This window comes from Coloeus monedula, assembly GCF_965178545.1.
Source record: "Coloeus monedula genome assembly, chromosome: 25".
NCBI lineage: Eukaryota > Metazoa > Chordata > Aves > Passeriformes > Corvidae > Coloeus > Coloeus monedula.
Window position 1 is genome coordinate 28,760 of NC_138805.1, and position 20,198 is coordinate 48,957.

General features: G+C 52.7%; 1 protein-coding gene across 1 annotated transcript; it reads right to left on the bottom strand.

The window, feature by feature from the left end:
- Window positions 1–367: 367 nt before the first annotated feature.
- Window positions 368–18,379, bottom strand: ST14 (ST14 transmembrane serine protease matriptase; the record flags this gene model as incomplete). Its single annotated transcript, XM_082296951.1, has 19 exons — window positions 368–529; window positions 962–1,098; window positions 1,408–1,682; window positions 2,331–2,517; window positions 2,887–3,015; window positions 3,198–3,311; window positions 3,694–3,801; window positions 4,808–4,912; window positions 5,167–5,297; window positions 6,155–6,264; window positions 6,752–6,849; window positions 7,274–7,413; window positions 7,551–7,788; window positions 8,067–8,102; window positions 8,542–8,702; window positions 9,112–9,182; window positions 9,698–9,825; window positions 10,046–10,205; window positions 18,338–18,379. The coding sequence occupies 19 exons, from the start codon at window positions 18,377–18,379 to the stop codon at window positions 368–370; spliced, it is 2,532 nt and encodes an 843-aa protein (XP_082153077.1).
- Window positions 18,380–20,198: the final 1,819 nt, after the last annotated feature.

Genomic DNA, 20,198 nt, shown 5'->3' on the forward strand with positions numbered 1-20,198 from the left:
TATGCTGAAACCTTGTTTTTGAACCTGTCCAAATGAAGTTTGCCTCTAAACACAAAGTGTTTCTCTTTTTTTTTTTTAATTTGATTTTTTTTTAAAGTTTATTACTAGATGTAATCTTGAATGATGGCTCATTCAAGTTGTTCATGGGAGCTGCACTAGCTTACCCACCACGGGAAACTTCTCCAAACATGGGTTTCTAAGACTAAGGGCTAAACCAAACCATCAGCTCTGGCTGCACATGGAGTCCCAGGTGCTCGCAGCGAGGTAGAGGGAGGGTTGAAGTTCACAGTAGAGGCTGTGCATGGCTGGCACTGCCAAGTGTCTCCAGCCAGCGCTGTCCAAGATGTGTCCAGGCAGGAATCCATCCCTAGAGGCCTGTGTGCTCTTTGATCCAGTCTCGCAGGCTCGTGAGCCGGCTGTACACCCCAGGTTTGTTCCTCTGGGCGCAGCCATCGCCCCAGCTCACCACGCCAGCCAGGAACATCCGACTGCTGGGCTCCACACTGACCAGGGGCCCTCCAGAGTCTCCCTGCACAGAACCACACAGGAGCATAAGCACCACCCCCATACAACATGGCCATTCCCTGAAACAGGTATTGGAGTATGGCAATAAGAGCCACAGTGCCAGAACAAAGTTATAAAATACCAGTCAAGCAGCCTGGCTTGCTAACTAAGGCTCTGAATAACAGCCAGAAGCTGGAGTGGGGTTGTATGTCCTACCGGATGAGATGGAGTCTAAGTCCTGTGGTTTTGGGCTGTAGTTTTTGAGTCTAAGTCATGCATCAACACAACTTGCTGCTGGTGCCCATTGTAATCTGTCCATTGTCTGAATCCAGGAGGATTCCCATAGATTTGTTTTATGTTAAAAATGTAAATGTAAGCGGAAGTGCCAGAATGAGCAAAGGCCTGTCGCCCTGCCTAATAACCAACAACCAGCACTAAACCCAGACGGCTGCCTTACCTGGCAGGCGTCCACGCCGCCGGTCAGGATCCCCACGCACATCATGCGTGGTGTCAGCTGGTCTGTCAGGAGCTGGTTACACACAGTCTGGTTGATGAGCCGGATCTCTGCCTTCTGCAGGATGGAGGCTCCCGAGCCTGCCAAGATGGAGGAGCAGCTTAAGTAAAAATACACATTTTTAAGCACCCCTGTGTTTTTCCCCTCAAGAAACACAGAAATCATAGACATGTAGAATTCCAGAGTGGTTTGGATTCGAAGAGAAGAAGAAGAAAGCCCGTCTTGTTCCACCCCCCGCCATGGGTAGGGACACTTTCCACTAGACCAGGCTGCTCCAAGCCCTGTCCAGCATGGCCTGGAATGCTTCCAGGGATGTGGCAGCTACAGCATCTCTGGGCAACCTGTGTAAAATACATCAATGCAGCCCCAAATCACATGCCAGCACTCACCTCCTTCCGCAGTCGCTCCCCATCCGGTCACCCACAGGTCCTTGCCCACAGGGAAGTTGTGGGTGGCATCAGGCAGGCAGATGGGCTGGACCACAGCCGTGAAGGTGACGGGGCTCTGCAGCTCCAGCACAGCGATGTCGTAGTCATAGGTGTAGTCATTGAAGAAGGGGTGGGAGATGATGCGCTTGATTTTGCGGGCTTGCACATTGGGGCTGCTGCGGTCACCTTGGTCGGTCAGACCCAGGTAGGCTGTCCACAGGCTGGGGTCTGAGTAACTGCATGGGGGGCATGAAACACAGGGTGAGACCCCATTTCAGAGACAGCACCGCTCACTACCTTAAACAGTTTCCTTGAGGAATGCCTCTCAAGAGTTGCTGTTGGAATATTGTGTGTGGTTTTGGTTGCCACAACACAAAAATAACATTAAACTATTAGAGAGCTTCCAAAGGAAGGCAGTGAAGATACTGAAGGGCCTTGAGAGGAAGATGTGTAAGGAGCAGCTGAGGGCACTTGGTCTGTTCAGCCTGGAGAAGAGGAGACTGAGGGGAGTCCTCACTGCAGTTACAACTTCCTTGTGAGGGAAAGAGGAGGGGCAGACTCTGATACCTGTTCTTTGGTGCCCAGTGACAGGACCAGAGGGAATAGCCTGAAGTTGTGTCAGGGGAGGTTTAAGATGGATATCAGGAAAAAGCTCTTTTCCCCATAGGGTGGTCAGGTACTGGAACAGACTCCCCAGGGCAGTGGTCACAGCACCAAGCCTGACTGAGCTCAAGAAGCATTGGGACAACACTCTCAGGCACACGATGTGACTCTTGGGGATGGTGCTGTGCAGAGCCAGAAGCTGGATTCGATGATCCTTGAGGGTTGCTTCCAACTCAGCTTATTCTGTGATTCTGTGAAATGCCTGGAAGCACAGCCGGTACCTGATGCCTTGCAGTGGCAGGAAGCAGTGTGCCGCTGACACCAGCCAGCTCGCCGACACCAGTGAGGCCCCACAGATGTGGCCCTGGCCCTTGACGTGCAGGCTGACCTGCCATGGCCACTCTCCCACGTCCGAGTTCTGCCCACCGACAATCCGTGACTTCCTGACATAAGAGCGGAGCCCACAGTCTAGGGCAGAGAAGGAGAAGGGGTGATTGGTTTCTCCTGTTCCCATCCCATGCCTCCCCTCTGTTCCTCTGGGACATCTGACAGCACAAGTGCCCTGTTACGTGTGTCAGGAAGGGCTCATGCTCTCTGCACAGGTGCTAAATTAGCTACAACATTTACTGGCCAACTCTGTAAAGGGGAGATAAACCCCTGTATTACCCATCTAAGCCCTCCTGAACAACACAGACACTCCGCAGGCTGCTAAAGAACATGGCTTGGCTATTCTCAGATCAAGCTCCTGCACAGAAACACCCAGGGGCTCTCTGCCCCACTAGGGTGTTTCTCTGAGAGGCCCAGCCCAGATACCCCCCCGATTCCTCAGGCACTCACTGCAGTTGTCCTCGTCAGAGTGGTCCTCACAGTCCTGCTCCCCGTCGCACTCGGGGTTCTGTTTGCTGATGCAGTGTCCACTGCGGCACTTGTACGTGTAGTTCTTGCAGGGGACTGCGGTCTGGCGTGCTGGAGGAAGGATGGAGGCACAGGGGTTAGCCCCGGTTCTGGGGAGGTCACATCACCTTCACCTCTTCCACCCACCCCAGGGCATTGCCACCCCATGCAAACACACACACGAGGGTGCCCAGCCCCAAAGAAATCCATCAGAGGCTGCGTTTGATGGCAGTCACCCTGCAGCCCACCCTCACCTGTGCTGCAGCTGCCCTCGTCGCTCCCGTCCCCACAGTCGTCCTTGCCGTCACATTTCTGTGTGTTGGGGACACACTTCCCGTTGTCGCACTTGAAGCTGTCTGCTGCACAGCCTGGGGACAGAGAGCAGCTCCTGAGGGCAGGGCAGAAATCCTGCAGCACCTCAGCACCTGGCTGGGCCCAGCTCCCCTCCCCGAATAAAGTCTCCCCAACTCCAGCATCCTGTGTCTCCAACCTCTTCTTCTCCAAACTGCACACCACCACTCAGTTACTCAGCCCTTTCTTTTCCTACACCTCTGCTCATCCTTCTTTCCTCTGAGCTCTCATTCAGGGCTCAAGGAAGCTGCAACCAGGTGAGCCCTTGCCATGCCTGGGTTTTTTTGCCTGCTCATTTCCAGCACAGCACTTGCTTCTCTCCATCCCACGAGCCTCCATCGTCCCCCACGCGCCTGCTCGAGCCCTCAGTCCTTTGTGCCTGCGGGGTGAGTCACTCACTGCACTGCAGCTCATCGCTGTTGTCACCGCAGTCATTCACGTTGTCACAGACCCAGAACTTGGGCTTGCACCAGCCATTCTGGCACCTGAACTGCTGCTCGGTACAGCCTGGAAGAGCAAAGTAAGAACCACAGGATCATTTAGGTTAGAAAAGACCTCTAAGACCATTGAGTCCAACCTGAGACCAATCACCACCTTGTCAACCAGGCCAGAGCACTGTGTGCCATGTCCAGTCATTCCTTGGATACCTCCAGGGATGGTGATTCTGCTGGGCAGGCTGTTCCAGTGCTAGAAATTAGGGGAAAGGCCTGCAAAGGCACCTGTGGAGTCACCAGCAACCCATCCACCATGGCATGGGAACCCCAGCAATCAGCTCAGGACTGTGCATGTGTACATAAATACATGACACACCCAGTACATCCACAGTATTTCCACTTTTCTGGAGAACAAAGCCATTTGGAGCTGTCATGTCTGAGGCAGCGGAGGCTGAAGCTGACATCACAACAGCAGGACAGCCAGAGGCAATACTGAAGCAAAGCAATTGCTGCAAGCAGTAGGAAAGCACCTGAGAAACCAGCATCATGGGCCAGCAGCACACTCTTCCCCAGAAAACTGCCCCTCCGCCAGGAACAAGCTCCCAAACCAGGGGATCCCGTCCTCTGTAATAAACTGCAGAGCCTGGACAGTAACATTAACTATAGGACAGCTCTGCTAATCCAAGAGGAAAACTTGTTGCACAGAGAAACAACTCCCGTGTGTCCCACGGGTTTTCCAGATGAGCTCTGCAAAGCCTGCCCAGTTGGGTAATGAAACATGTCCCTCCACACCACCCAGCTCAGCCAAAGCCACAACCAGCAGGATTACACAGAAAAACACATTCCCAGCTGGGAGGAACTGGAAAGGGAGGGCGATGCCACTGGGAGAGGGCTGGATTAGCAGGAACCCCACAGCTCCTATGCTGAGAAGGGATCCCAAATTGATTGAGCACCTGGAGGAAGGCTGCAGCGCTGGTTCCAGACAGCACTCAGTCACATTACCCAGAACAAGCCTAGCCACCCTGGGGCAACATGGCCTTTCCCACACTGTGACAAAGGGAAACCAAGGCTGGACTTACTGCAGGACCTCTCATCACTGCCGTCCACGCAGTCCAGCCACCCGTCGCAGCGCATGCTCCTGTCGATGCAGCGGCCGGTATTGCAAGTGAACTTGCCAGGGCAGGCTGAGAGACGGAAAGGGACAAAACCACACATGAGGCCTCCTGGTGTCCCCTTTACATCCCTTCTGCAGAGTTCCCTATGCCTGCTTACAGCAGAACGCAGCACGAAGACCAGGTTTGCAGGGAAGCAAGACATGCTGCTATCCATCTGGAAAAGGCGCTTCCCGGTTTACAGGGCAGTGTAAGCACAGAGGAGGGACAGCTCCAGATCTCAGGGAAATCACTTTCCCCACCCCAGCCCCAGGGTTTCAACTCACGGTCACTAGAGTCATAGGACAGGAACTCCGCAGAGAAGCCCGTGTCTGTGTAGGACTGGTCTGAGTGGAACCGGACCTCGATTTTGTTGGTGGTACTGGCCACCACAAACTGGGAGCGCTCCCCACAGTACCTGCAGGGAGAGAGCAAAGGGGAATTGAAGGGCTGTAAATCAGCAACAAGAAAAGCTCCAGAATTCTATCCCTGACCTCCCTCCACACCCCAGGAGCTGAGGGGGCAGGAGAGCAGGAAGCAGGTCTGATCCCAGCACAGGCTGCTGGACCTCAGGGTCCAAATTCTGCTGCTGCTGGCAGAAGGTTTGGGCCAGTTACAAACACCAGTTTGTGACCTTAGGAATGACTGTGATCAAGTTCTGCCACATGCCTGCGTGCCCCATGATGTGTCTGATCTCGGATACACTGGACTCATGCAGGATCCCATCTCATCAGGGGCAGGTGGGATCATGTGCATGATCATGAACAGCACTGCAGGAACTCAGGGCTGCAGAGGCAGGTACTGACTTTGAAACCCTCTCTCTGAGGCAGGGTCAGCTCCCCTGCCCAAAACATTGTGAAACAAGATTAATCACCTGCCTGTGAAGTACCAAGTTTTCTGTCTGGCCCAGCTCGTATCAAGCTGGGGAACGCATCGGGAAATGCATCACAGGATACGAGTGCTCTTGAGAATGGAGATCTGCTCATTCAAGCAAACCCATCCCAGATGTTCCTGCCTTCCCACACATGAGCTGTGTGCTGTGATGCTCCACAGCATTTGGGAGGGGTCAGCTACAGCACACCACAAACCCAGGGTCTTATCCCCAGAACCAAGCGTGGGGCTCCCCTCTCACCATGGGGCAGTCCTGGGCACCCTCCTGCCTCCTCCCAGCCCTGACAGCACCAGCACACTTGTTCCCACAGCAGATTAAGGAAAGCACAAGGTTCTGTGTAACTAAACAAAGCCCCTCCATGGGTTCAGCCACACAACCCCCACCTCGTGCCGTTGATCTGCACATAGTCCTTGGTGCAGGAGCTGACTGGCATCCCGGGCTCCAGCACAAAGAACATATTGAAACGCACCTTCACATTTTTTACCGAGGGAACCTGTAAAAGGAAGCAGAGTCAGTGGGATGTTGTTTTCTGGAGCAAGGAAAAGGGAATAGTTTCACAGGAAGAGGGTTGTGCTTGGCAGGAGGACAGAACATATCTGAAAAGGGGAGGTCAGTTTTCCAGCAGAAAAAGAAACAGCTTCATAAAAGTCACTGAGTCACCCCTAGCCCCAGAATCCCCAGTGGAACAGGCACACAGAGGGGTAGAAGCCAGACCTCTGGTCACCAGCCAGTAACGGGCCTGTCCCAAAGCCCACACTCTCATCCTTCTAGTGTGAAGTTACAGGATTTTTCATGGGCTCCTGTGGGGTTCAGGCCTGTCTCAACCTCTTCTTCCTTTGCCTCCAGCTCCGAAATGCTCCCTCAGTCATGCCAGACTGGGAGCCTCTGGGCCCCAGCTGCTGTGAGCTCTCTTGCACCATGTCCTGCATGACCAGGGTCATTTGACAGACTTATTAAGGGAAAGAAAGGGCCCATCTCACCTCAATGTACCAGACACAGTCCGTGCCTGGGGGATAGTGTGCCGGGTAATAGGGAGTTGTGAAGGTGCCACTGTCTCCCTTCAGGGTGCCACCGCAGCCTAAACAGATTCAGGAAGGTAGTAACAGGTTAGAGATTTAGATGTGGTTTTTCCTAGCCTCAGCTGGCTGTCATCCGAGGCAGGAAGGGAGGCAGAGGCAACAGTCTCTGACAAGGTTAAGTCATTCTCTGGAGAGAGCAGCTCTGCTCCAAGGCTTGAGAGAACCCAGGAGATCAATTAGGTGCTTCCTGTACACATCAATCTGCATGTCTAATTCAACATAATTCTTATTTTGGCCTCCTCAGGGGACATCGTGACAGCAGCCAAGAACACCAGAGGCAAGGCAAGCGCCAAGAGGTGACCTGCTTCCAGGTGCTCCAGCCCTGGAAACATCCCTGACAAACTGACCTCAGCCACAGCCACCTCCCTGTTCAGCTGCCCATGGCAGGGAGAGGTGGGGAAACAGGCCAAGGCCTCTGCTCACCTTTCATCTTCGGGAGCTGGAAGAACTCAGCCTTAAAGCCAGGGAATCGCCCCTCCTTGTTGGTAACCAATGTGACTAGCATGACGTTCTGGGAGGACAGGAAGGTCAGGTTGTAGGATGGGGCATAATTCCCACAAAGCCTAGGAAGCAAAGGACAGAATCCATGAGGCACTGCTGCACAGGGAGCCTCAAGCAGCACAGCTCAGCTCTGAGCAGGGACAGGAGCAGGACATCTCTAAGGATCACCCTGGTCTTGGTGCCGTACAGGAACACCCACCTAACCAAGGCGTGGGGCTCCACGGGGCTGAGAGAGTCATACACCTTGATGTAGTCACTGTCATCTCTGCATGGCTCCAGCTCCAGGGTCTTGAAGGTGAGGCTGATGCTGGAGTTGGCATTTGCCCTCAATGCCCAGGAGCAGAGGGCATTGTTGGGGTAGGGGCTGTTGGGGAAGCCCGGCGTGGTGAAACTGGTGACCTCCCCTTCCTTGGCGTGGAGGGAGAACATGCAGCTGTCTGCCCGGAGAGTAGGGAACAGTTAACAAAGCAAACAAGCCTTGCCTTGTCTTTCCCTGGGATGCAGAGAGTAATTCCTGCAGGCTATCCCAGGGCAGGTGGCTCTTCCTGGATAACAGCAAGGCCTGTGTCACAGTCTGTCCAACCCCAAACCAGCTCCAAGGAGCACACTGGGGTCTGCCTTGCAAGCAGAGCACCTCTCTCCAGACCCTTCCCCATCCTGCAAGAGAAACACCACCCTAAAAAGGCCACTGAGATGGAAGAAGAACTGTACTTACGGTCCCGGGCAGAGTGAGCTATGCTGGGGTCCACAGCTGTAGGAGAAAACAGAGCTGGCATCACCCTTTGGGCTATGGAAAATCCCTGGGCACAAAGCCGAGGTTGTCCCTTGGACTGTCATTGATCTGGCCTTGCTTGTGGAGTCTCTCCCTGCAAACTGGCAGGGGAGGCTGCTCCTGCCAGGCCTCTGGGAACTGAGGGATCAAACTCTTCCTCTGCAGAGAGAGACCTCATCCCTGCCCCTCTTCCCTGGGCTCAGAGGAGAACACAAAGCACTCCAGCAGAGGGGAGCAGGTCTGTGCAGCCTCCTTCAGGCTGTACATCCCCTTAAGCTGTGCCATGACATCCAGGTCCTTACATCACCCTCAGGGCTGGCTTTCCCAAGGGAGGGCTGTGACCAGCACCTTCTCCCTCCAGAGAAATATCCCACCCAGTCCCACACAGAGGCCCAGGGACAGCGGAGCCAAAACTCACGGAAAGCAATGACCGACTCCACCTTCAGCATGGGGTTTCTCAGGCGGGGGTTCCACCTCTGCACCAGGCTCTGCTTGTCAGCCATCGCCCTGTCCAGGCTCTCCTCCCGGTACTTGGGCACAAGGAATTCTGACCAGTAGTAGGCAATGACACTGCCTTCACTGTGGGAAGGGCAATTGTGGTGTGAGGGCAAGGACAGATGTGGGAGGACTCATACCACTAGAAGAAGGGGCCAGACTACTTGATGAGCCATTTTTAGAGCCTGGCCACGGGGAAGGGAGAGTTTCAATGACAAGTTAAGCAAACAGCAAAGGCCCCTGCCAGCCCAGGGAGTCCCTCTCAATGCTGCCAGGCACCACCCACTGCAGTTCACTGCACCACACATTGTTTCCCAAGACATCTGGCAGAAAACAAAACGCAGTTTCAGGTGACTTTTTACTGCTCACCCTTTCCTGTGTCACTCAGGGTGACTACTGGGGTGCTTCCATCCCAGCATCCCAGGAATGAGGGTAAATGGCTGTGTGATATCCCAGCGTCCCAGATGGGGCTCAGGCAGTGCCTAACACTCACCTGAAGGCAGTGATCACTGTCTCTTTGTGGTAAGGACCAATATCAGCATGATTCCTGTAGATTTCCTCCACCTGAAAGGGTTAAAAAGGAGTGTTCATCACATCTAGAAGTGAGGAAAAGGGAAAAGCTAAAGACAGACAGAGCTTCAAGCCTACTAAGGAAAACCAGGGCACATACCTGGCATCCCTGGGTGCAGGAATCTGCAGAGCCAAAGAAAGGAAGGAGAGTTGAGAGCCCCAGAAGAGCCCAGAGCTGCCCATCACAGCCTGCTCTGACTCAGCTTGCCCCACTCTTCCCTGGGGGAAGTGAATCCCCAAGTCTGAGGGAAGAGGCAAGACCAGCCACAGCTTCAGCCTCCTTCAGACACCCTTCTGCCTCAGTTCCTGGCCCTGACTCATCCAGCGATCCTGGGATGTACCCTGGCAGCTCCTATCAGCACATCAGCACAGGGAGATGCCGTGGCACTGGGCTGGAGCTGGGATGTCAAGATCCAGCTCCAAGGAATCTTACATGACATATCCCCATGGCCATCAGGCAAGAGGAAAATCCCTTGCTTGCAGAAGGAGGGAGGCAAGAAACCTCTTACCGTGCTCTTCACCTTCTTGGCCAGCATACGGAACTCTGGAGAGCTGGAGTTCTCATAGGCATCCAGGAATTCCCAGTTCAGAACCCGCAAGTGGCCATTGAAAACCTTCTGGACGGGTGTGTTCCTGTCTGGAAGGCAACAGTTCAGGGTCAGGAAGGGCAGTCAGGGCTGGGATCGTGTCGCAGCAGATCCCCAGTGACAGCAGTCGGGGCAGGGGGGTGGAAATGGTGTCTACAGAGCTTGAGAGGGCACATGTGAGCAATGCCAGTTAACAAGCTTTTCCATGTGGATGGATACATTCCCAGGGTGTCCCCCTACACGTCACCACCCACCAGACATCACACTCACATTTGAAGTGCCAAAACAGGAGGCCAGTGGTGAGGGAGACAAGCAGAAAAACAATGATCAGGACGGTGACGACCACCTGCCGCTTTGGGCCGCGCTTCTCCATCTTCTTGGAGTTCATGGCAGGGAGGAACTCCACCCCTTCGTCCAGGTTGTTCATGTCCTGGGAGAGGAGGGAAGGCAGGACAGTGGGAAGGCTGTTCCCAAAGCCTGGCTTGTGGAGGTCCAGCCACAGAGCAGCCTGAAGCAGGTTTGGGGACAAAGAATGCGGCAGCACTGAGGGCAAACCTCAGCGTTGGCAGCTCCACAGCCACGGCAGGACAAACCCTGAAGGCTTCTTCTTTGCTTTTCTGCACACACCTAATTCCTTTTTGGGCCTAATAGAAGGTCATGAGCTCAAGCAAACTCAGGGGCAAGTCCACACACCCTCCCGTGACCATGGCAGGTCACAAGCCCACAAGCTCCATGATCTGCCTCAGCAGATGAAATTGCAGAGAAAAATTCAGCCCCACAAAGCGCTCGCTGTGTGCAGGTGTGTCACCCACAGGTCGCAGGGCACAGCATGCTATAAATAGCATTTCTCTAAAAGAAGAGATCAAGCTGCTTCCTCCCTTTACATTTTCACAGCTCTCTGTCATGCCTCCTGGGCCACGAGCACTCCTTTGTTTCTGCTTGGAATTGCCCATCCAGCACAAACACCCATTAAAAGAAATAAACCAAAAAACTAAGATGAACACACAAGACATCCCCACAGCCCACGAGCAGCCACGCTCTTGGGACAAGATGTGGAAGAACAGATCCAAAAGGAACGAGGAATAACACAGCTCTCACTGTCATCACCACCCCATAATGGGCTGGGTGAGGAAGTGGAAGATCTGTTGAAGCATCAAGCTCTGTATCAGCTGTAAAACCATTGGTGCGCCAGGGTTTCACTTTCTCCCACCTTCTGTTCCGTTCCTCGTTCCTCCATCCTTGCCCTGCTCATGTATCTGCACCTTTGGCCCGGAGGGATTGGAACAGCTGCAGACCCAGATGTTTTCAGAGGATCCCACACAGCATTCTTGGTACTGGCTGGACAATGTGAGGGCCCGGATCTGCATCTACCCTGGCACTTCCTCTTCTGCCAGCCCTGGCAGTGGTGTGGGCAGAGCTCACCACATCTTCTGCTTCCGATCTGTGCCTCCCTTGGGCAGGAAGGGCTCTGTGCCTGCTGCAAAGGCCCAGAACAGGAGGATCCCTCACCTTTCTGCTCACCACCTTCCCATTTTCTCCTTAGCAGGCATTCAAAGCTCCCTGGGCTCTGGATGACAGCACGGACACCACGGCTCAAAGTACCGACTTGCAAAAGTCCGCAGCGTTTCCACGTGCCCCGCGCTCCAGAAGGGTAACTCTGTCCCCACAAACACAGGGTCAGACTCTGCCTGTCCTCTCTCAGCCCAGGGCTCACACAAACCTACTCCAACAGCTCAGGTTAATTTGATGCAAATGCCACAAGCCCCTACAAGTCAGGAAAAATATGGACAAGGGGGATATGGCTTGACAGGACACTGGGGAATGGCTTTGAAATGAAAGATAGCAGGGTTAGATGGGATACTGGAAAGAAATTCTTCCCTGCGAGGGTGGGGAGGCCCGGGCACAGGTTGTCCAAAGAAGCTGTGGCTGCCCCATCCTTGGCAGTGTCCAAGGCCAGGCTGGATGGGGCTTGGAGCACCCTGGGATAGTGGAAGGTGTCCCTGCCATGGCAGGGGTAGGACTGGATGGGCTTTAAGGTCCCTTCCAACCCAAACCACTCTGGGATTCTATGAAAAACAACTAGCAGAGGGGATCCTGCTAACAGAAGCACCTCTGAGCCTGCTGTGCAGACATAAGGAACGAGCCATTCTCACTGCATTTCCTCATTGCACTTCCAGTAGGTGCTTCATCTTATCTCTCCTCAGCCTTGCCTGGCAGGAAAGCCCAGCTCCCGCTTGAACCATTCCCCCACTTCTTTTGCCCTTTTCTTCACCCAATGCCCGTGCTCTCCTCCCACCCTCCACACCCCACCGCAGCCTCTCCTCCTTTCGGTATTTGCCCGGAGCACTTCACAACAGAAAGGGAAGTGGCAGGCATCTTACTCCGAGTTTTCGTCAAGGACTCTGTAAGTTTAATGCTCTGCAAACACCAGAAGACTACCAAGACTAGAGCAACCCACCAGTTTTCACACCAGCTGCTCTCAGAATCCTCCCAGTTTATCATTTGGCAGTTCAGGGAATGGGACTTCGTTCATTTTTGAGTTTTACTGGCTAAGGCTAGGCAGAAAGAACTGTTTCCATGCACAAAATCCAGCCACCTCCAAAATAAACAGACCTAGCAGGGCTGCAGAGGACAATCCCATGGGGAATGCTCTGAATCCTGTTTGGCTTCTGATCATAGAGGAAAAGCTTGAAAATATAACCCAAGGAAACTTTGAAACAGATGACACAGAAAATAAAGCTTCAATACATAGAGACATCCTAAATCAAGAAACTCTGCAATCAAAGTCAAGACTACCTGGAGTTTGACTCACTGCCCTCCAAACATCCATCTGGCTCCCACCAGTTTTCCAGTCATGTAATAAACCCTCCCAAACCTGGTAAAGAGAAGAAACCGGCCACAAAACTTGCAAACACATCCTCTCCCCCTCCACAGTGCTGCTCACAATGCTGAGCCTTCTCAGGACTTCCAAGACATTGCTGCTGTTGGCAGAAAGCAAAGTATTTAATTCTCTATTAACATCTGCAGGAGCCTGTGGCAAGAAGACAGTCTTAGGGGCTTAAATGATCTATCAGTTTCTCCAGACTTCCTGGAGCCAGCGAGGAAGAACTGCAAAGAAAACCAATTTTCCATAAGAAAACCTTCAGCTGAGGGGACCTTCAGCCCTCTGCAGAATTCCTATGCTTCAGTTTCCACCAAGCTGCCAGAAAAAAAATAAGGCTCAGCAGCAAGCAGGAGCTCCTGCTGTACAACACTGCACAACAATGTGGCTGATGCACTGTGACATCCCCTTTGAGCTACAGATTGTGTCTTTGCAGAGAGATAACTCTTCAAGGGAGAAGATCATCACTGTGATTAAATCAGAAGGCAAACAGAGCTCCCTTCTGCCTCCAGCACACACAGGCACACACACTGCTCCTGGGAGCAAGGAAATTAGACAGGAAAACTCACCATCTCATCTTTCTTTAGGCAATTTCTCTGCTTTTCTTGGAAAAAAAAAGGATGAAAAATGTTAAACCTGTAAGAGTTTACACCATGCCTTTGTCAGTTTGTTCCTTCTCCAAAGCTGAGCCAGCAGCGGCACAGGAGAAATGACAGGAGTGTGGGGACTTCTGGGAAGGTTACTTTTGTTTTTCCTCCTGTACAAGGTGCACAAGCAGCCACTGACACTGTTAGTTGCCAGAAGTTACCCTGTGACTACAGGCAGAGAGCAGACACGATCCAAAGAGGTTTCCCTCCCTCCCCGCCCTCTGTGTTGTATTCCAGATCTCGTCCTCTCCCATTCCCATACCTTATGGATGCCATTATGTTCCTCAGCCAACACAGACACTTGTGTGAAGAGCCCTCATCCATCACAGCCTGAGTAAGCAACAGCCATTCCTGCAAACTCTCTTCCCAATACCCAGTGAAGGATCCGAAGCATCCCCCAAGCACTGCTGGAATGATGAATCAGGCCGTGAGGAAGGTCTCAGATGAGGCCCTGTGTCCTAAACTCTAAGAGGCTGAAACCTCCCTGCCCACACTCAGCACAAAGAGCACCCGTCTGACCTTAGGAACGGACTTGCCTGTGCCCCACGAGTGCAGCTCAGCCTCTGCCCCTCTCACTTCCTGTGCTCCATATCCCCTTCACTCCCAACACTCGGGAGGACAAGCACCCTGTCACCATCCTCTGAGCTAGACAAAAACCAGATGAAATCACATGCAAGACAGGCTCAAAGATCACAGTTAAAGCAAGAAAAAGACAACTGCAATGTTGATCTCCTTTAGTTGATGGCTGCAGCACATTTCCCTTGTGTGCTCTGAACGGCGGCAGCTGTAAACCAGAGCGGAGCTGAACACGTCCTACTCTCACCTTGTCCATGGCTCCTCCAGAAACCGTCTCTAGCCCAAAGTGACTCAAGGTCTGACTGTCTCTTCTCGAGGAAACTGCTCCAATAAACATTATTAACAGAAAACCTCCCTTGATATTCTCTCTGACTTAGTCACTGGAGCAGTTACTTCCTCCTGCTCCCTCCTCACTCAGCCCTTGCCGGTATGGCCAGGCTCCCCAAGCAGGGGCCGATGGATCTGGTCACAGCATCAGCTGTGGCAGCAAAACTAATCCAGGGAAAGGTTCAGACAGGCACTGCCCCAGCTCTCCCATGCCTCAGTTTCCCCTGGAGTATGGACTCCGCAAGGAAACTTGGAAAAGAAGTGCACACAGATGGATTTATGGAGCGCTTGGAGGGCTCCTGCTCCTCTGTGCAGAGTCTGAGCTCAGTCCTGGGAAAAGCAGATCTCCCATTCCTCCTCTGTAAGCCACACGATGTATTTTTAGACAGCAACTGTGCTCAGTCCAACTGGACAAACCAGATGCAGAAGTGACTAACTCTGTCAGCAGGAAATGCAGCTGGCACATGGGGGTGGTGGGAACCAGCTCTGCACTGGAGATCTTACGGGAAAGCAGAGAGATCCTCCTGCAGTGGGGGATCATGGAAAGGCTGGGATATGCCATGGAGTATGGCTCGGCAGTGTGATGTGTGCAAAGCAGGAGTCCCTCTGGGATCAGCATCCCCCATAGGGGCTGGTTTCTGCCTTGTTTGGCGGTCCCACCAAGATGGTGATGTATCCCAGGCACCAAACCCCTCACTGCTCCCCTCTCCTCCAAAACAGCTGCTCCATCCTCGGTGTCTGCATCTGTTCACAGGACCTTGACCCACGGAAGAACTGGGCTCCTGGCCATTAGTTTCACCTGTCCCTTATGACCACCAGGTAATTTGTTCATCCAGCACCAGACATGAGATTCACTAACTTCCCTGGACTTTCCCAGCTCCAGACTCTGCTGGTCTGCCACAGGACTGCTCAGGGCCAAAGCTGCCCAGATCATACAAATAAGAGCAGGTGTGCAACCAAATCAAATCTCACAGCAAAAAAATGCCACTGTCTGATACCAATGTACATGACCAAGAAAAGGAACCCATAAAACTCCAGGCTGGAGGAGGCCTGGGGAGGTTGGAGATGAAGCAGAGTCATTGGACTACATAGTTAGAGACTCTTGAGAGTAATTACACCTTACAGATCCCAGCCTGTGTATCCAAGAGGCAATTCCCACCTCCCCTTTTCCAGCCACACCTGCCTCGGGTGGTGTTCAATAAAAACTAAAACAAATACCACATGAGAAATGAGAGGAATTAAACCTGTCGACTCATCCAGCAGCTCAGGACATGGCTAGCAAGCTGGCTCAGAGCTCAGGAGACCAACAGGGTGGGCTTGTGTGGCAAAAAGAGCCAGAAAAGTAATGTTTTCAAATCCAGAATTCCTGGATCACATTGAAAGCAAACACCAGCTTTGTGGTGCTGGCATGAGGGGAAACTTGTTTCCCACCAGAAAAAGTAAAACGAATGTGAACAGCATGTGCAACTCACTTCACCCAAGTAGCTCAAGTACAGCTACACGACCCTTAAATCAACTCCTGCACCAACGCTTGCTGCAAACCCCAACAACTCCTCTGGAAAAAGATCTGGTAAGAATCATCTCCTCACGTCTCTTCTTACGCTCGATAAGAAATACACGGAAACAGCACGCATGGGAGTGAAGCTTACGTGAGGTGTATTCATGCTGTGTTGCCCCACCACGGGCAGCAAAGCATTGAAGAAACTTTGCCAGCACACTATCTTTCGTCTTCAGCTCTGTATTAAATGGCAATGAAGCTATAAAATGATGACATCAAAACTAAAAAGGGAGTATGGGGTAAGAGCTGAAGGACAGAGTCCTCCAGACTGTGTATCTTCCAGGCACAGAGGGCAGGTGCAATAGTGAAAGATACAGGTCACACACACCTATTTCACACACCAAGTATGAGCTTAACACTCTACAGCATTTGATTGTCTTGTGACTACCCTGAGTCATATGAGAAACCAAATTCCTTTAGGTTTATTACAGAAGAAACTGATGTTAATGTGTGCAGAGATAGCACAGACTTGGCTTGCTGCCCTATCCAGGCTGATTGGTGCAGCTCTGTCCGGCATCACAGAAGCTCAGAAAAAGCCACCATGCTTCTGTGTGTCTGTGGTAGCAGAGAATTTTACACTTAAGTCCTAGCAGCTCTTGGGGAGAAGCTGGGAACAAAGGTACCCTACAGCCCTGCTCTGTGTAGCTATGAGCCATGAAATTCCTCCTTACAACACACTGATGTCCTAAGAGCAGCAAAGAAACATGCCACAGATGCAAACAGCTCATTTAAATCACTTGTATGTCTTTCCTGGTACAGACAGCACTGTCTGGAAAACAAAACTGCCTCCAGCAGCTTAACCAAAGCAGCTGAGCTCCAGACCTTGACCTCCACAATCCCTGTGATATTTCACTCATTCCTACAGTTCTGAGGTGGATCTGGACCACGAGTCTCCAATGTTTGAAACCAACAGCAAGGAAAACACCAGCACATCCAACCAGGAAAGTCTCTGTCTGCCAAACCCATCCCTGTTAGCTGCTCCCTCCCCGCCCCAGCCCATGGCCTGGATATTGCAGGGCATTATTTCCCACTCTGTCCCAGCGGCCTTTGGATGGAAACGATAAATTCTACCCTGGGCAAGGAGAGAACCTTTGCTCCGATACCTTCCTCACAGCCAGGCCCTCAAAACACTCTTGCTGCTCCCTCAAGAGTTTTACAGAGTGATCTTTCGTTTGCTGAGCAAAGGTCTGGCCTCAGCCCTTCTCTCATTGTGTCTTCCTTATCCCTGTTTGCTTTTGGCACCAACAGCAGCCAAACTGGCCTGAGCAGCAGCTCACCCACCAGCCACTACCCCAGGGAAACACTCTGCACCTTTCCAAGGAAGAGCAGCAGCTTCTCCTCAGCCCAAGAACTGCTGCAGCTCCTCTGCAGGTACAGGAGGAGACACAAGACATTGCAAACCCACTCATTTCCTCCACTGTCATGTTTATAAGGAGCCAAGTCCAACAACAGTCCATGGGGGACAAACTCCTTGGGCTGTTTCCTGCCAGGAGGGCAGGTACTGTCTTCAGGGAAGCTGTTCTGGATCAGATCAGCCCCTCCTGAACTGACACAGGGGGAAAACTGATCCAGAACCAGGGAAGAGACCCACTCGAGCCCTCAGTCCTGCGTAAAGACAAATCAAAGACAAAGCTACTTTCTGCCAGGAGAACAAGCCAGGCAGGGAAGACCGTGTCACTCACACAAGTGTCACCCCAACCTGGCCAGGAACAAGCAGCTTGAGCTGAACTACTTCAGTGAGAGCATCTCCTTCCCACTCCCACCCCTGGCACACACCAGACAGAGGGGCTGGAGGCAAGGGAAACTTTTCTTGCTGCAGGCCAGCTTTTTGATAAGTGCCAGAACCAGCAGCTCCTTTGTTGTTGCCAGATAATAACCACTAAAGTCAGGCCTCAGAGACAGACACCACACAGCGTGCAGGTGGGGTGGGAAATGCTGCTGTCCTGCTTTAACCCAAAGCCCTGTGTTTGGAACAGCTCTGTGGCACAGAACACGCTCTGGAGCTGCAACCTAAACTCAGCCATCCCTGCCCAACCCTCAGCCAGAAAGATCTACACAAGAAGCTTGCTCAGGTCTCAGAGCACACTCATAATGCAGCGGTTAATTAATGAAGCCCCACAGCCCTTGGTTAAAATTGGCCCTTTTGACACTTGAACAGGTTTAGTTGGATCTGTTGCTAAACAACCTAGAGCCAGGCTCTGTACACAGCTCACCTGCACAGAGTTTACCTTTACTCACAACCTCAGTGCCCTCAGCTTAAGCTGAAACCAAAACACCTGGAGCAATGGCAGCACCGAGGGGATCCAAAGCTGGCACAGACAGGTGGACATTTCCAATTCCCCAAAGCTGGTTTCCCCCCCCCCCCCCCCCCTCTGCTGAGCTCAGAAATGTCCCCCAAGCAGATTCTCCTGACCTTACCCAAGGGTGAGCTGGAACCACCCCCCTTCCCGCAGGATCCAGAGCCGCCTTGAACCCGCCAGGCTCGAAGGAACCCGAGCAAGCAGAGGACGAGGCAGGCCGGCAGAAGGCTGGCAGGAGCTCCGGGAGCTCCCCGGGCCCGGGCGTGCTCTCACCTGCAGCTGGGCGCTGTACCGCACCGGGGGGCCGCGCTCCATGGCCCGGGCAGTGCCGCGGCTCAGGCCGCCATGGCGCCGCGCCTCGGGCCTGGGCACCGCGCCCGGCTCCTCCTTCCCGTGCTCCGGGCAGGTGCGGGCAGCCGGAAACACCCCGCGGCTGCTGGGCCGCTGCCGTGCCCACCTGCGGCTCCCGCCTCTCCTGCTCCACAGGAACAAGGGGAAACACCGTGCCCGAAAAGCTGCGCCCAAAAGCCCCGCGTGAGCTCTGCATCATCCAAGAGACCCTTCAGCCACAAGCTTTGCTTTGGGAAATGAAACCAGAAAAAATCTGTCTTTTACCAAGAGAAGCCACCTTGTAGTCGGTAGGAGGGCTGGCTGGCATGCAGAGATGCACAGTTCCTAAGGAAAACCTTTGTGTATCCACGGTCTCATCCCTCCTCGGGTGACAACATTATCACGCTACGAAACCCCGCTGCAAAGAGGGCACTCTCAGCACGCACATGTAGTTTACCCCAGGGACAAGCCTCATGCTCCCAGAAACATTTGGGACACTCAGAAGCAAAATACTCCCTTTTCCCAGCCTGAAACCTGCCCTCAGCCAGGCTACCGCACTGTAGCAATGAGCTTTCTCTTGGCTAACAGAGACCGGATGCAAAGTGAACACCACAGCAGTGCTGCAGAAACTGCAGTGCACCCAAATGTGGCACTCGGGGGATGCTCACAGAGCAACAGCCCCTGGGGCTGTGTGGTTTAATATTAAACAGAGAGGGAAAGGAGGGACTGGGGTTCTGAGAATGGCTCTAATGCAGGTTTGAAAGAATTTGTAACACTGAAAGCTGCATTCAGTCTTACTTCACCATTTACCCCTTCTTGAAAAAATGATTTAGACACACACACTCCAATATTTAGGTTTCTCACATTCAAGAGCAAGACAGGATTAAAATAGCTGGACCAAACTCAATTTTTCATGGAAAGGGTCTTCCTTTCTCCATCTTACATGTGGCAGTCCATATGAATATGTGATACACCCATCAAAAGCTGAACTGGCCACCGCACTGCTGATCCAAACCTTTTTACACCAACTGCATCCAGCCCTGAAGCTGAATTTTTTCAACACGTGAGTATTTAAAATTTCCCAGAACTCTGGTTCTGGTGCAACCCGAGTTGCTGATTACAGGCAGGAAATCCCTTGCTGAGTCTTTGTTTTCCCTTGCTCTAAATTGTCTTCTGCGGCGCAGAAGTTTTGCAGGCTGTTTGCAGGTGTTTTTTGGGGGGAAAAATAGAGACGGGGTGAGGTCTCTGATCCTGCTGTTGTGAAAAACACGACATAACTTCTGTGTTCTTGTAGAAACACATCAGCCACCACCTTCCCTGTCCCCTCAGCAGCTGCCAGAATTCCACCCACCGCGGAACACTGCACAGCAGGAAGCACCCTTGGATTTAAGGTACTTCCCTTGAAAAGGTGCCGTGTTAGTCAGGCTGCTGATGTCAGGAGCTCTCAGCCCTCCTGCTGATGCCAGGAGCTCTCAGCCCTCCTGCTGATGCCCAGCCCTGCCCAGCGCTGTTTTTACAGCCACTCCCTTACCTGCCTGGCTGCAGCCTGTCTTAACACCCCAGTGAAACAGCATATTTTGGGTACAAAGCAGCTGGTCCCAGCCGAACCACTGCTCCTGCATTCTACACATTTTTCCTGTTTGGCGCATCCACTGATCTCCTCCAGGCTGGTGCCAGGTAAACACCCGCGCTCAGGGATATGGATGATGAGGGCAAAAGGCAAAGATCCACAACCCCTGGTTTGACACAGAGCTGTGAATGCTCATTGTTTCCTGCCATTCAAGTCACTGACATTTTACAAACT